This window comes from Pteronotus mesoamericanus, unplaced genomic scaffold, assembly GCF_021234165.1.
Source record: "Pteronotus mesoamericanus isolate MK-2021 breed Mesoamerican mustached bat unplaced genomic scaffold, CSHL_Meso_final scaffold_54, whole genome shotgun sequence".
Classification (NCBI taxonomy): domain Eukaryota; kingdom Metazoa; phylum Chordata; class Mammalia; order Chiroptera; family Mormoopidae; genus Pteronotus; species Pteronotus mesoamericanus.
This window is the reverse complement of record NW_026555321.1, coordinates 18271292-18287140: the sequence shown is the minus strand read 5'-3', so window position 1 is coordinate 18287140 and position 15849 is coordinate 18271292. Positions and strand designations below refer to the sequence as shown.

At 35.2% G+C, this 15849-nt stretch overlaps 1 protein-coding gene across 6 annotated transcripts in view; it reads right to left on the bottom strand.

Moving 5' to 3' along the window:
• Window positions 1-15849, bottom strand: part of ANKRD28 (ankyrin repeat domain 28) — a 183179-nt gene that overhangs the window by 19360 nt on the left and 147970 nt on the right. For all 6 annotated transcript variants that reach the window (XM_054595438.1, XM_054595441.1, XM_054595440.1 and 3 more), the window contains 6 exons: window positions 14258-14321; window positions 12764-12832; window positions 10531-10671; window positions 4699-4810; window positions 3730-3756; window positions 3026-3100 (listed from right to left, as the gene is read on the bottom strand). In XM_054595438.1, the coding sequence (XP_054451413.1) occupies window positions 3026-3100; window positions 3730-3756; window positions 4699-4810; window positions 10531-10671; window positions 12764-12832; window positions 14258-14321 (488 nt within the window). The remainder of the gene's footprint in view (window positions 1-3025; window positions 3101-3729; window positions 3757-4698; window positions 4811-10530; window positions 10672-12763; window positions 12833-14257; window positions 14322-15849) is intronic.

Here is a 15849-nt window from a genome sequence, read left to right as displayed (position 1 = left end):
GTTCAGAATGCTAACTATAAATTTTTAAACAATCAAATAATAGACTAGAGTGTTAGGGAATAAATATTCTGCAAATAATAACAACACAAATGATGTGATCTTTTCTTAAGCCTACAATGTCTAGTTCATGGCAGACATTCACTGGATGTGTGACATGGACTCAATTAAAACTTTCATCCTAAGTCTATGATTCCAAAGTCTGTTTTTTAATCACAGTTCAAACAGTCAGCAACTGAGGTTAAGCTAGTACTGGAGTCTTCTGATTTCTCAAATTAAAATGGCTACCTATTCTGTGTAATATGCCATATCTCAAAAATAAACATTTCTTTTAGCACAAAAATACTTAGACTGAGCCCTGCTTAAATAGTTGCCACATGCCAGGCATTGTCCTAGCTGTACAACAGGGTAAGAATATTTAAAGATTTGTCAGATTAAAGCTCCACTTTTTACACAGTTTGATAAAAGGACTTTTCAGATAATTCATTTCAAAAACCAACATGTCAACTGAACATTTATTATTCTCATTGGATTAGCTGCTGAGCAGGACATAAAGCAGTAACAAGACAGTTCTGGAATGAAAGGAATGTTCTCTCTAGTTCACTCATACTGCCACTTTGTAGCTAAGGGACTTCCAATAAGTTATTTTTTGATACTATTCATACTTAAAGATTAGCAGATAGGTAAATTATCATATGTGAATTTTTCATCACTGGGAATTAAAAAAACATAAAATTCTACCATACTTGAGCTAAATCTCACTTGTTCCTAATCTGCAAAAAGATACACAGCTAGAAGACAGCCCTGCACGGCACCCAAGAGCTGTAAAGCCATTTCCCATGGAAAATGTCAGACAGTGCCTGCAAGAAGTAAAGTTGTTCTAGGTCTTACTGAACTCTTTGATGTTTCAGACTATCTCAAAGATTTACATGAATGGAGATCACTGAGCTCTACTATCTTAGGATCACATCTAATCTTGTTCCTCAATACCTTGTTAATGAAATTATGCTAACTAAAAGAATGAACTTGAGAAACACAGTATATACAGAAGATAGTATAAAAACAAGGGAAAGAGGTGGGGGGAAGGCAGAGACAAATGTATTTAAAAAGTAAAAAAAAAAAAAAAAAAAAAAAAGCCAGTCACCAAAAAAAAAATATAAATAAATAAATAAAAAATAAAAAGAAGAGACAAAATCAGGATGACTAGGAGCCATGATGATTTGTCAGAGGGGATTTTCCTTTGTGATGTCCTTGTATAGGATTAAGAGAAGGAAACTGCATGCCTAGTGTGTGTGAAGAAAGGAACCGAGACCAGATTCATTAAGCCTCAAGCCATTGTGTTTTCACTGTATCAAATTGTCCTGGATTAGAAGAGTTTGGAAGGGAAGAAAAAAACACTTTGAAGTAATTTCTGAAAACCTCCTAGAAATAGATACAAAATGCAGAAGTGGTGGTATAATCATATTTCATCAAGCCTAATTACTAAATTACAAACCTGTCCCCATTTCAGCTTAAAACACTGTTTAGCACACACATGTTCACAGCAGCACTATTCACAATAGCCATAAAGTAAAAAACCAGTAAAAAAAAAAAAAACACCCCAAAACCTATAGTTTTTGAGATAACATACTCAAAACTTGGCAAAGTGCTTAGCCTGGCACCTAATAAGTGCTTAAGAAATGACAGCGTTATTCCTTCAAGAATGATGATGACAATGACACAGAACTGCTGAGTCATCTGCTCAGACTTCACTTCTTGCCACCAACAGTAAAGTGGCTATTGTCTCCATGCTGATTAGGTCCTCTGGATGACTTGTTCACTATACAAGTCGGAAAGTAGACAGTATTTCCAAAGACTCAAAGGGTGAAAAAGCAGAAAGCCTCAGCATGCTCCCTTATTTAGAACACGTCAGGAAGTGGGGACAAAGACAAAGCAGAAGAGACAATGTACATGTGACAGTGCTAGAAAATATGCAAGGAGAATATTAAGATAAAAATAATAATAGTCTATGTGAGGAGAAAAAGTAAATGGAGCACTGAACTTGGAGTGATCCACATTAACTTAAGTAATACCTCTGTGACAGTGGTCCCCCACCTTTTTGGCACCAAGGACTGGTTTTGTGGAAGATAATTTTTCCATGGCGGGGAGGGGCGGTGTTGCAGGAGGCAGAACTCAGGCAGTAACATGAGCAAAGCTTTGCTCACTCACCTGCTGCTCACCTCCTGCTGTGCGACTGGTTCCTAACAGGCCTCGGACTGCTACTTGTCCACAGCCCAGGAACTGGGGACCCCTGCTCCATAAGCATTTTACTATACATAAAATCAGAGATCTTACAAACAGCTAGTGACAGTACCCAAGTCTCCTAATTCTCAAAGTTCCCAGTCTTCCCTCAACTGTAACATGCTTTATTTCACAAACAAATTCTCCCTTTAGGACAGAAAGAACTAGATTGGGCTCTGCTTGAAATTTCCTAAGGTAATTCTTCCCATATTTGAATGAAAGAACTACCACACTTTTTCCTAGCTTTCTCCTCTTAGTGACTGACATTTAGAGGAAAAACACAGAGGCATCCTAAGCTAACAAGAACACCACAGATCACATAGCCAAATCCTATAGCATGAGCAATCAAAAGACCAATGAGCACACACCTAGTTAACAGTCTAAGATCACAAACTAAACAAAAAGTTGTAGAAATACCACAGAAATTACAGCTTTGATACTATGTGCTTGGCAAGTTGGAAGCCATTCCACTCACTATGAGAGTGCATTTTTAAATTCCCATTACAGGTATATTTTTTCCCTAGGCTTAGGTAGGCCTTGGGGGAAGCCAAAAGAACATTTAAAACAAAACAAAACAAAACATTAAAAAAGTGCATTCAAGAATTATCTGAATAAGGAAGTTCTTAAAGTTTTAATTCCATGATCATCATTACATGGACCAAAAGTTCTGGGTACTAGTTTGAGTCAACACAGGCAGACATATTTTCAGTAAACACGCCATCAAGCTGGCCGAGAAAGTAGTACTTACAGCCAAGTGTAAAGGGCTTATTGTTGCTCTATTGTCTGAATCACTCAGCATGTCTGTTCCAGAGGTTTCCATTAACTGAGAAAGAAGAGCATTTTAAATGTCAAAAATGATGCTTTTAGATATACTATAGTTATTATTCCCACTTCCTTCTCCCCAGGTTAAACTCTATTTTAGAGCATACCTTAATATTTATTTATTTTTAGAGAGACGGGAAGGGAAGGAGAAAGAGGGGGAGAGAAGCATCAATGTGTGGTTGCCTTTTGAGTGCTCCCCCTACTGGGGACCTGGCCTGCAACCCAGGCATGTGCCCCTGACTGGGAGTTGAACTGGCGACCCTTTGGTTCACAGGCCAGCGATCAATCCACTGATCCACACCAGCCAGAGTATACCTTAATACTTGAATATGAATTTAAAAATCTCACACCCTTATAATCATAAAAACGAAATTTAGTAAGTTTATCGAACAGATCATCCTGAAAGTGTGGTAAGGACCACAGCCTAAGAGTTTTGAGGGAGGGCTATAATAAACTAAGAGCTTGAGGGAAATGCTATTTAATGACCAACAAGTAACATCTGCCCCCTTACATGATTCCTGTCACTATCTTTGTTTCTAGGAAGGTGTGAAACAGGCTACAGCTCTAGTTGAGAGCAAATAAATAATTATAATAGTCTAAATAGTAGGGGGTTAAAGGACTAATACTTACAACATCTAAAGGAGTTTCACTTGCAATCTGAAATAAAATTTAAAATAAAAATATTTAGTTTAGGAAGTATTCATATATATCTCTTTTATATAAAAGAGATAAATGTTAACTACAAGTATTTACACAGGACTTTGTTAAATTCCATTCTGAACCTGTGCTTCCCTTGCCTCCAAAATTAAGTTTTTTAAATAAGCAATTGTATAAAGTATTAGACCACAAATCTAGATACATGAATCTAAGATTTTTGTCTAAAGACACCATAGTCACCTAAGAAAATATTTGTTATTTCTGTAGCATGGTTCTAAATGCCATTATTAAATGTCAACTTTCTTTTTCTATTTTTTATACCCACTCTCTTCAAATTTTATTTCCACTTGAAGGGTAGCAATGTTTAATACAATTTATAAGGTAAGTATAAATAAAGAAAACTTTACCATGAAGCATCTGTTACACACCTGAGAAATCATTTAATTTGTCCAACCAAGTGGGATGCATGGTGTGTATAATAAAAAATTGAAATAAAAAGTTTCTTTGAAGAAGCAGAGCCTTCCTTATAAGGAGGGACTGCTAAAAAAATGGGCCTTTCAGAATTCCCTATATACTGGGGGAAGCTTCCTCCAACAGGGACTTTTAAGTTCTTACTTCCGACATGATTATATTTGTTTGGAAATGCCTGGAAAACATTTATTTAAAGGTGTAGGGGAAGTAAATGCTACATAGATATGGGGTAATATAAGGGAATGAAATAAGTAGCCCTGTCCCGAGATCTAATTTTATCCTTTCTTTTGGAATGGGAAAAGAGAATGACAGATATTTTACTGAGGCAAGTATGAATTCAGTAAGTACATAGATTTTTAAAATGTTAAAAAAGCAATGGAGTTTGCTTACTGATCCATTTATTCTCATTTTCATTAAATTATTAGAACATAAACTCACATTAGCCCCTCTCCCGGAATTCAGGAATCTTACCAGTTGAAGACATAGTCGGTGACCATAAGCCGCTGAATAATGGACGGCATTGTATCCCTGCTTATCCCGAATCCCTGGATTTGCGTCATTTCTTAGTAAATATTCCAGGCACCTATTGTAGAAACAATTTATTCAAAATTCTAAATCCTGCATTTTAACCAGTGATTAAACACAGACAAAAATTGATGTTTTTCTTTTATCTGAGTAATATAAAATCATAAATATACCTATACTATAAAAAACATTGTATCATAAAAATACAAACAAAATGATCATAAGAGAATCTTTCAAGGTCTGTGAGCAAGCAGAGTACACTTAAGGGCTGTTTTTATAGTCAGTATCTATGGGACCACCTACTTCAAACAATGTCTGTTATGATTAAACTCTAGGTTGGCAAATATTCCTGCTCACCTCTCTGGAACATATAGTGAGTATGTCTCATGAGAAATCTCAAAGAAGGATGCAAACAAACAAAAAAGCTCTTAAAACCAGTCAGAATTTAATGATCTTTGGACAACTGTAATTGAACAATTAAAAAAAAAAAAATTAAGCCACAAAAAAGGAAGATGTAATCTTTTCGTTGGTTAAAAAAAAACCAAAACAATTTAATGATCTTGAGTCAGAGGACTGAGAAGTGTGTAAACAGTATAAAACTGGTATGTGGGTAACAAGAAAGACCTTCCATAAGAGAAATACTTCATTCCTGTGCTATTAAAATACGAGAAGAAGAATTTTAAAAGGCACTGTAAGATTCACAATTTGTTATAATTTTAGTAATTTTACTGTTATTGTAGCAAAATAAGAGAGTACTAAATTAGAAAAGATTTGTCTCAAGAGCCAGCTTGATACCAGTGACCTTGGGCAAATCATTTCATCTTATAATTAAATGGCTTCTGTTTATTCACTTGATAGATGAGGGTGGGAATCCAACTAAATAATCTAAATTCTATTCATGTTCACATTATAAATCCATAATTATTCAGTGATAATTTGTCTAATATTGCGATATGCCTAAATATTAATTCTAGTATTAGGAAAAATCTATAATCAATTACTTCTTAAAAATTCAAGTTTCCAAAAGCTTACTGAGGTTATATAAAAACAAATAAAAGGAGGACTTCTGAAGTAATGTAATTGATTTTCGGGAACTGTAATATATAAGTAGATATGTAAGTATATCTATACATATATATGAGAACTATTCTATTCAATGCCAATCTTTGTTTAATGCTGCAACACTTAAAATCCTTTAAATCTCTTAGAAATCACTTGCAGAATCTAAGTTATAATATCCTTAATGATAATCTTTATTCTTTCAAGTGTAATTTTGATATTTATTTCAAACTAAAATTTTGGACAAACATGGTGAGCTGGGTATCACCATGATTAAAACAACCCAAAACTGACTTCTAAAGTAGCAAGACTGGACACTGGTTGGGTGGCTCACTAGGTTGGAGCATCATCCCATGCACCAGAAGGTTATAGGTTTGATCCCCTGTCAGGGTGCATACAGGAGGCAATTGATCAATGTTTCTTACACTGATGTTTCTCTCTTTCCTCTCTTCCCCCTCAAATCAATAAAAACATATCCTTGGGCGAGGATTTAAAAAAAAAAATTAAAGTAATAAGAATGGTGTTTTTTGGTGTTCATAAACCAGCTCTGAGGGTACTTCAGGAAGTATCAGTGTGTAAACTGTGTACAGTCTTCCTAGGTGCCCAACTCGGAAGTCAGCACTCACTGCAGTGGAGAAAAGACCTGCAGGGATAGAGGTCAGTACTTCAGGAAGTATCAGTGTGTAAACTGTGTACAGTCTTCCTACGTGCCCAACTCGGAAGTCAGCACTCACTGGAGTGGAGAAAAGACCTGCAGGGATAGAGGTCATTCTCATTGCTTTACAGGTATAAACATTTCACTCGGGGACTATCAGAGAAAAGAACTATTTTAAGATAACTTGCTGATACATGAGTACTAAAAAAAAAGATTTATTTAAGGAAAGCAAAACAAGCAGATAAGTTCATGTTCACCTTCTAAAGTAGGGGGGCATGTCTCAAAGCATTATTTACAGTAACTAGTTTAAGTTACAGAATTAAATGGTTTGAAGTAAATTTAACTGTTATACATGCAGTAGTTTCTATCAAATCACATTATTTCTTTAATTTTTTACATTCACACTACTCAGATGACTGGTCTATAACAAAACAAAGACTAAGGGCTAATTTATAGTGATAAAATTCCTTGCACCGACAGGGCTTTTAGATTCCGTTAAGTAATTTCATAACTACTTTGTGAGATAAGCACTGGCTGTAACAAATGAAAAATTGCTGACACTCAGAAAAATTAAAAACTTGTTCCAAATCTTTTGGCTAGAATATGGTGAAGCAAGGACTAGACTTCGGTTCTTCTTTTCATCTGGTGTTCTTTCCATGCTACCAAATGTTTAAGCAGAAGGGTTAATGAGTTAGAGTGGTACTTTAACCTGGGTGCTTATAAAATGCTGAACCACAAAATTACTTGACTTTGAAAATCTGGACCTCGCTTTTAATTTGAAAATAAGGTGGAGGGGAGAGAGTCTATTCTAATTTATTTTTCCTGATTGTAAATTAACACATGCTTATTTTATAAACTTCAGAAAATTAAATGAAGACTTTCTATAATCTCTCTCCTTCCCCTAAAATAAATTATGTATGCAAATATGGAGGAATATTTATGACAAAATAGTTAAGTAGTAAACTATACTTATTGATAAAACTTACCCTCATTTAATGTTAGACAAATTAAGTATTCTCATTCCAATTAAGCACATAATTTAGATTAGAGCACATTTCAAACTACTGAAATTTCTTTTACTCTTCCCTTACCACCCATGAACTTCTAAACACTGAGATCTGTTACAAATTCAGACAAATTCAAACCCATGTGTTCCATGGGTAAGGCCCACTCAGCCAAAGGCAGGGGATGTGGCATTGTCACCCGAGGCCCTCCTTTACTCAGTCTTCCCCATTGTGGAGTACAATAGTGTCTGTTCCCGTTAAAAAAAAACCAAAAACCCCAAAAAAGTCAAAGTTTAAGAAATTAATCCTTACAGGAAGATTATAATGTGACAAATACTATTTGAAGCAATTCAGATATTCTATGGCTCTATGAGTTGGATCAGATTATTATCCCCGCTTAACAGAAAAATATGGGCTCAGAGAGGTCAAGTAACTTGCTCAAGGTCCCACAAGTGCAGAGGCAGACTCAAACCCAATGCTGTCTTGCACACATAGACAAAATCAGTTTAATAAGGCTGCTGAACATAAAATCTTATATGAGGGTCGAATGTATCTCTCTATATTACAACAAATGTTAAAGATAATTTATTTTGGCAATAAAAATATCAAAAATTAGGAATAAATGAATGGATTATAAAACATCTAAACAAAAAACTATATAATTTCATTTATGTAAGGTTCAAAAACAGACAATAAACAATGCTATAAGGAGTCAAAATATCCCATTTTGGGAAAAATGCCAATTATTACCATAAAAGTAGATCTCAGGGAACTATCAGAAACATATTTATACACAATTATATAACTAAAGAAGAGGCTACAGGAGGCATATATACCAGGTCTTCAACTTTGATTAGACTGTGAGGGGCATGTTCCAAAATATAAATAATTTTTACTCAGGATGTTCACAGGAGATTAGCAAACAATCATGAAGAAATCAAATCAAGAAACACACATTATTAAATAAGAGCAACTCAAAGCCATGGGGAAAATGTTTCTTCTTTTAGAAAATACTTCACTCTTGGGCAAAGTATAAATTATGTCAGATTATCTTATTATCCAACCTATTCCTTGGAATTTAGAAAAATAAATCAACACCTTAATGCTACCATTTAAGCTTCCAAACAATCACTTACTGAAAGGATGGTTCTGGTATCCTAAAATAATTACTGGGGCTTATAGCTTTTAGAAGGTTCCCTTGGAACAAATCACTGAGTCAATAAATGATGGCATTAGGCAGGACCTCTGGGATACTGATACTTTAAAGGTAAGAAATAGAGGCTCCAAGAAAACAGGGCTAGAGTCTTTTATACATACAATCCCATTTCATTTTCCTCACAGTTCTAAGAAGTAGATTTAATTTTAATTTTACAGATAAAGAAGCTCTTGCTTAGCAATTACTTGCTCAGGCTCAAAGAACTGTAACGTTGAGATCCCAAGATTTAAACTGGGTCTTTTGGATTCCAAAGCTCATGTTCTTTCTAGTACATCAGGCTGCCTGGTGTTGATATTGAGAGTTAAGGATTTAAATAATAAATATCACTAGCCGATTGCTCTAAAATAGTTTATATAAGGTGAGAAAACAATTTAAATCATTTTAGTACTAGTACACTTTTACAGAAAAAATAAAGTGGCTTAAAATAAAACCATACATCTCAAACAGCATGGATGAACACTGTTACAAAGTCTTTATCATAGAGTCCCTTAAAAACACTTCAAATAATTTAACTTCTCCCCAAAATCTATCTATATGTAATTATTCTGGTATATATAAAATTACATAGTGATATATTCCTACAAACAGAAAATACATTTTACTAGTACTTTCAAAATTAGAATTTTAGCAAATAACCCAACAAAGTGTTACTTATAGAAACAGCTTTAAAATTAGTTACAGAATTTATAATTAACATTTGTGAATAATACCATCAAATTCTGCTTTCTATGTTAAGGACAAAAGTAAATGCTAAAAATGAGAAATAGTTCTATGTTAAAGGCAATTTCCCTGAAGTATATTTTATAAAGTCACCCCAGAAACTGCTATTTGTTTTTCCTAAGGATATATTCATTCCTTGCTGACCCAGACACCTGAGGAATGTCACAGACACTGAAGATCTCTTCGCTGTCTCCAGCAAGTTCCCCTCCCACCCAAGGTGGCAATAAACAGGGGTGGGCAAGAGTAGGTTTACAGTTATGAGTACACTAAACAAAGTTTAAAATGGGCCTGATCAACTTTTGGTGAATAGTAATTATGAAAAAATTTGTGCCTCTCATTCTTTTGTTTTCATTCATCCTATTTATTTGTTTAGTTTATTGATTCTAGGGAGAGAGAGGGAGAAAGAGAGAGAAAGAGAAACACTGATCTGTTGTTCCACTTATTTATGCATTTATTGGTTGATTCTTGTATGTGCCCTGACTGGGAATCGAACCTGCAACCTTAGCGTATTGGGACAATGTTCTAACCAACTGAGATACCCGACCAGGGCTTCATTCAGTCTTGGCCATTCCTTACTCACTCCATTATCCTATTTACTTATTTAAGCAATATTTAATACCAGCTCTGTGCCAGTTTCTGCCAATTCAACAATTCCCTTTTTTGGATAACAATTTACAAGGATCCCTTGCAAATATGAACTCTCTACCTCTGAAGAGTAGTGATATTCCTTCCAATCTCTGCCCAATCCTCTGAGAGCATTGTCCATGTATCTCTTCTCTTTCCCTTTCCCTATTAATATACTCAAGGCTGCTGACTTTGAGAAATCAGATGGAAAAAACATGGAGGTGTGATTAAGATGTGCTTTTGGCAGGGAGAAGAGACCTTTATCTTTCTTCTACTATATTAGTCAACAGGAAGGTTGTTGAATAGAAATAGGTAAAAATAACTATGATGAAGGAATAATTATGAAACCAATTTATTTCCCACACTAGAGACTTAAGGGAAGATAGTCAAAAACAAAAAGTACAAAAGGAAATATAAATTTTCAATAAAAATGGCCATTCAAATGGAAGATGCTGGTTTACAGGAACAACAATCCTTCACTCTCACCACATGATACTTACTTGCCATCTGTGTCTGACGTAGCTGCATAATGCAGGGGTGTGCATCCTCTTTCATCAAGGTCATTCACACTGGCTCCTGATCCCACAAGAGCAAACAGGCACTGGTAATTGCAGTTGGCAGCAGCATAGTGCAGTGGAGATCTTTTGAGCCCACGTTAATATAAGAAAAATGCAGTCAGGGACACAGAAGAATAAACAAGAGCACAGTGGGCTCTTTCTTACTTCACTCAGTTACAAATACCGTATTTATAAGTTAGCCTGAGACTGACTTCTGCCATAAACTAAGTCTTTTGGAGGACTGGACAGAAAGCTGAGGAGGAGAGTTAGGTAGCAGAAAAACTCTAGGAACTGGAAATCAGAAACACAATTAAATGATTTCATGGTCTCTAGATAGTAACAATTCCAGTCTTTTGGGTAAAATACAGACACACTCCCTATTCTGTTCAGAAACTTGGCAACTTTTATTTTAACAAAGCTTTCCCTATACTAACAGATAGTTATTCAATAAAACATTATATAAATTGATGAAAACAATGCTTCACAGTATAGAGGTAGCAGCTTCTATTCGTGTTTCAGTAGAGGAATAAAAAGAAAATATAAGAGCATCAAAAAAATGCTCAGTTATATACACTATCTAGTAGAGCTATAAAGTAATACAGGTTTTTGAAGCAAAAACTGCACAGTTTTGAAGACTGTTCACTATTCAGAAGAGTTAGAGCACCGTTTTAATTTCTAAAGTCTGAATATTCACAGCCTATTTCTTTGTAGTTACTGAAACGAACCAGAATGTTACTAAATTTAGAAGTCCTTGTCTTCTTATTACAAAGCTATGATTCTGTCACCAGGGGGAGGGGGAGGGAGGAGGAGGAGAGAGGGAGGAATGGAAAGAGGGAGGGAGGAAGGAAGGGGAGGGGAAGGGAGAGAAGGTGGAGGGAAGGGTGAGGCGGAGGAGGGGGGAGGGGGAGGAACAGAAGAAAGAAAAGTGAAGGTCAAATTTAGTTGAGTATTTATGGCATAATTTTTCTGAAACATTTACCAAATGAAATGATAGTAAATCATTATTTACTTTATTGGATATGGTATGGCATAGTAACCATATCTTTAAAATGCAATTAACCCTGAATTACTTTCAAGCTTCTACACTCAGAATATACTTCAGAAGCTCTATTTGTAGTATAGAATGCTTCAAGTGCTACAAATTAACTAATATAAGATGGATTAAAGCAAATTCACTATAAAAATATTGCATTCCAAAGCCAAAGTGATTTTTGATTTTGTAGGTCATTAGTTCCTTCTGCCTGCATGCTTATGAGAGTAGTCTGTTTTACTTTTCTTACATGCATTTCTGATTCCCTATCATATATAATTCTATTTTTTTTTGCACTGGCCTAATTACATTTCTTTTTTACACACTTACACTTTTTTGTCATTTACACTTTGATTCAATTCTCAAACTCCTGACACATGCAATTTTGCCCATATTGCCACCTCTGTTTTTCAAACCCATTCAAATGGCATTCAATACTTACTTACATGGTTCTAACACACTCTGGGTCAATTCCTACTCTAAGTATAGTAGCAGATAATGGTGGCTTTAAGTAGTGCTACCACAAATGCTAGTAAGCAAGGAGGCCTGGGTTTGAACACTGAGAATGAGGATTGCTGAGTGACTACAAAGGGACTCTGTCATTTCATAGGGGCTTTCCTGCAGATCATAGGGAGTGTATGTGGATATGCTAATATGTGTATATATGTGTGTGGGGAATTACAGGAGAGGAGAAAGAAAAATTACACATATAATTTTTCATTTCCTCCTTCTTTCCATGGCTCCATAACCAATCACGGGCAATACATTCCCTGACAAAGGAGAACTGTACTACCGAGTTCTGGGTCTCCTGAGTTTGTTTCTCGAAGGCACCATGGGGCTTTACATTTCCATGGTCATAAATTATGGGAGGAGGAGGAATGATATCAAGAGGTATAGAAGTGCTTATAAGGTAAAGTTGTGGCTGACAGCCTGGGGCTGTGCCAGGTGCTCAGGTGAAAGAATATCGTGGGTAGGAATGAATACTTAAAAGTTATCGACTTACTTGGACCTCTCAGTGAATCATAATCACAATGCAAAAGCTGCCGAACTGTTCAGTTAATTCTCAGAAACCAGTTAGAAGGTCAAGTAAGTCATTAAGTAAGTAACATTAATTAGGCTCTACAGAAGAACTGTACCACATCTTACCTCCCAAATTTGTCCTTTTTGTTGAAGTCTGCACCAGTATTCAGCAGAAGGTTTAGGCATTCCAAATTCCTATCCAGGGACACAGAGAGGACTTAATTGTCAGTAATTTTATAATGAAATTGGAGGGTTTAAATATGTATAAAAGCATGTTTTCAAATGAGGGTAAAGTGAGTAAAAGGGCATGACTTATATAGTTTATGAAGCATAAAAACATTAAAATTCACCTTATCTAAAAATTTAAAAACTATATACATACATGTTGCACACTGATAGGAAATAATGAATGGATCACTTTTGTCACTATTTAAAAGGAAGTTTGCAGTTGTAAGAGAGTGCCTAAAGAGTTTTTAGGAACCTTTAAATAAACTTCAAGCACATGCTTATAATTAAATGGTTTAAATTTAAGTGGTTTTTAATACTACATTGAATTAAAATGGGTTTAAAAAAAAATTAAACCTGAAAATATGGATAATGTCCCAAATTAGCTTTCCCTTATCTTTTCCTATATACGCTTGCTTACTTAGATGTATCCTTAGTTAAAATTATAGAATACATTGCATGCATAGTTATTTCTAGAGTTTAATTTTTATAAACCTGAACATCAACATACTGTGTTACTATGAAAACTGTAACTGCCAAACAATCAGAAATTCATGTTATCTGTTGTCCTTCTCTTAGTAGGCAAGTAATGTGGATGTCAGGCCCTTGGTGACAGTGGAAGACAAAGAGGACCGAATCCCATGTTCTCAATGCATCCCTACAATTTAGACTGGGCAAGTAGTAGCAGTGTTGGGTTCAGCACACCTGTCCTCTTAGAATCACTACTAATTTTTAAGGAATTATTATTGGGAATAAAATTCTTGCTAATGCCCTTTTGATAAGTCATCATATAAACTGTATGGCTTACCACGGATTCAGGATCTAAATTATCATAAGCATTAGATTAGCATCATGCCTCAGAGACCGAGTTTTAGCTGAAATTTTCTTGTTCATGCAAACCAGGTGCCTAATTTCCCCTGGTAGTAATGCTTAAAACTGAGTCCTAAATCTTTCAATTTCAAATTTTTCATTTCATATATATTAGTCCTGAGTAGAGGTAAGACAGAAACCAGCTATCAACGTTTTTTCCCCCCTAAATTATGATTTAAACCCCATGAACACCTTTCTCAAAGATTATTAGTATTACTTAGAATGCTCCCAATGTTTTAATGACCTCATTGGAGGAAATATACTTTTCATTAAATCATTTTCTCTTATAAAAAGGAATACTTCATTTGGTAGGTTTGCTCTATCTCTACCACTCACAGCTTATGACTTAGGTGGATAAAGGTTAAAAAAAGCAATTTCTACTACTCCGGACTTGCTTCTTCCAAACCACTCCTGTTATGTTTTCTATTTTGAGGTAGCCCAAAACTAATAAAGAAAAACAAAGATAAGAGAAAAACTGCCATTATCAACTACCTGTTCCTTGAAATAGTAAATATTCTAACTTACCCTCCAGCTGCAGCTGCATGTAGACAGGTCCTACCGAAATCATCTGGGGTATCTATATCAAATCCTACAAGAATGAATACATTTTATGTTATATAATATTATAGACATTACTTTATATTACAGTATTAAGCCAAGAAATGTCGAGTAACACACCCCCACTCTCAATCAAAACTATGAATTACAAATAGTTTAAAAATTATTGAAAATTAGTAATGTATATTACAAAAAAATCACCACTAAAAAAGATGGAGGCATAGGTAGATATACTTTGCCTCCTTGCACAACGAAAAGGACAACAAATTTAAAAACAAAAAATAACCAGAACTGCCAGAAAATCAAACTTTATGGAAGTCCGACAAAAGGAAGGAAAGCAAGACTCAAGTTAACGACTGGGAGCAGAAGGGAGAGATAAACATTCAACCGGAACAGAATGAAGAAATAAGAATTCAGAAAAATGAGGAGAGGCTTAGAAACCTCTGGGACAACTTTAAATGTTCCAATATCCGAATCATAGGAGTGCCAGAAGGAGAAGAGGAAGAGCAAGAAATTGAAAACTTATTAGAAAAAATAATGAAGGAGAGCTTCCCCAATCTGGTGAAGGAAATAGACTTCCAGGAGATCCAGGAAGCTCTCAGGGAGGCCCAAAGAAGTTGGACCCAAGGAAGCACACACCAAGGTAAATCATAATGACATTACCCAAGATTAAAGATAAGGAGAGAATATTAAAGGCAGCAAGAGAAAAGGAGACAGTTACCTACAAAGGAGTTCACATAAGACTGTCAGCTGATTTCTCAAAAGAAACCCTGTAGGCAAGAAGGGGCTGGCAAGAAATACTGAAAGTCATGAAAGACAAGGATTTATCTTGTCTAGAGTTATGATTTAGAATGGAAGGGCAGATAAAGTGCTTCCCAGATAAAGTCAAGTTAAAGGAGTTCGTCATCACCAAGTCCTTATTATATGAAATGTTAAAGGGATTTATCTAAGAAAAAGGACAACAAAAACTATGAACTGTAAAACAGGGAGGGGAGGGAGAAGAATGGGGGAAAAGGTATAGGGAATAAATAGCATAAATAGTAGGTACAAAATAGGCACGGGGAGGTTAAGAACAGTATAGTAAATGGAGAAGCCAAAGAACTTATGTGTACGACCCATGGACATGAACTAAGGGCAGGGGCAGGATGCCGGGGAGTGGGGCGGTACGGGGTGGGGGTGGGAGTAAAGGAGAGAAAAAAATGAGACAACTGTAATACCTTAATCAATAAAATATTTTTTAAAAAATTACCACTTTAAAAAAAGAGGATTTTAGAGTAAGTGCTAGTGTTATTTAAAAACTAGAGATACCTGAAACTAATATATTATTGTAAACCAACTGTAATTGAAAAAAGTTTTTAAAATAAAAATAAATGAATAAAAACCATAGGATACAATGACATATTACTCAGCAATAAGGAAAAATATTGTCAATGTTACAACATGGATAACCCTTTAGAACATTTTGCTAAGTGAAAGAAATCTGTCACAGAAGACCACAGCTTGAGTGATTCCATTTCTATGAACTGTCCAGAATACGCAAATTTATAGAGACAGAAAGC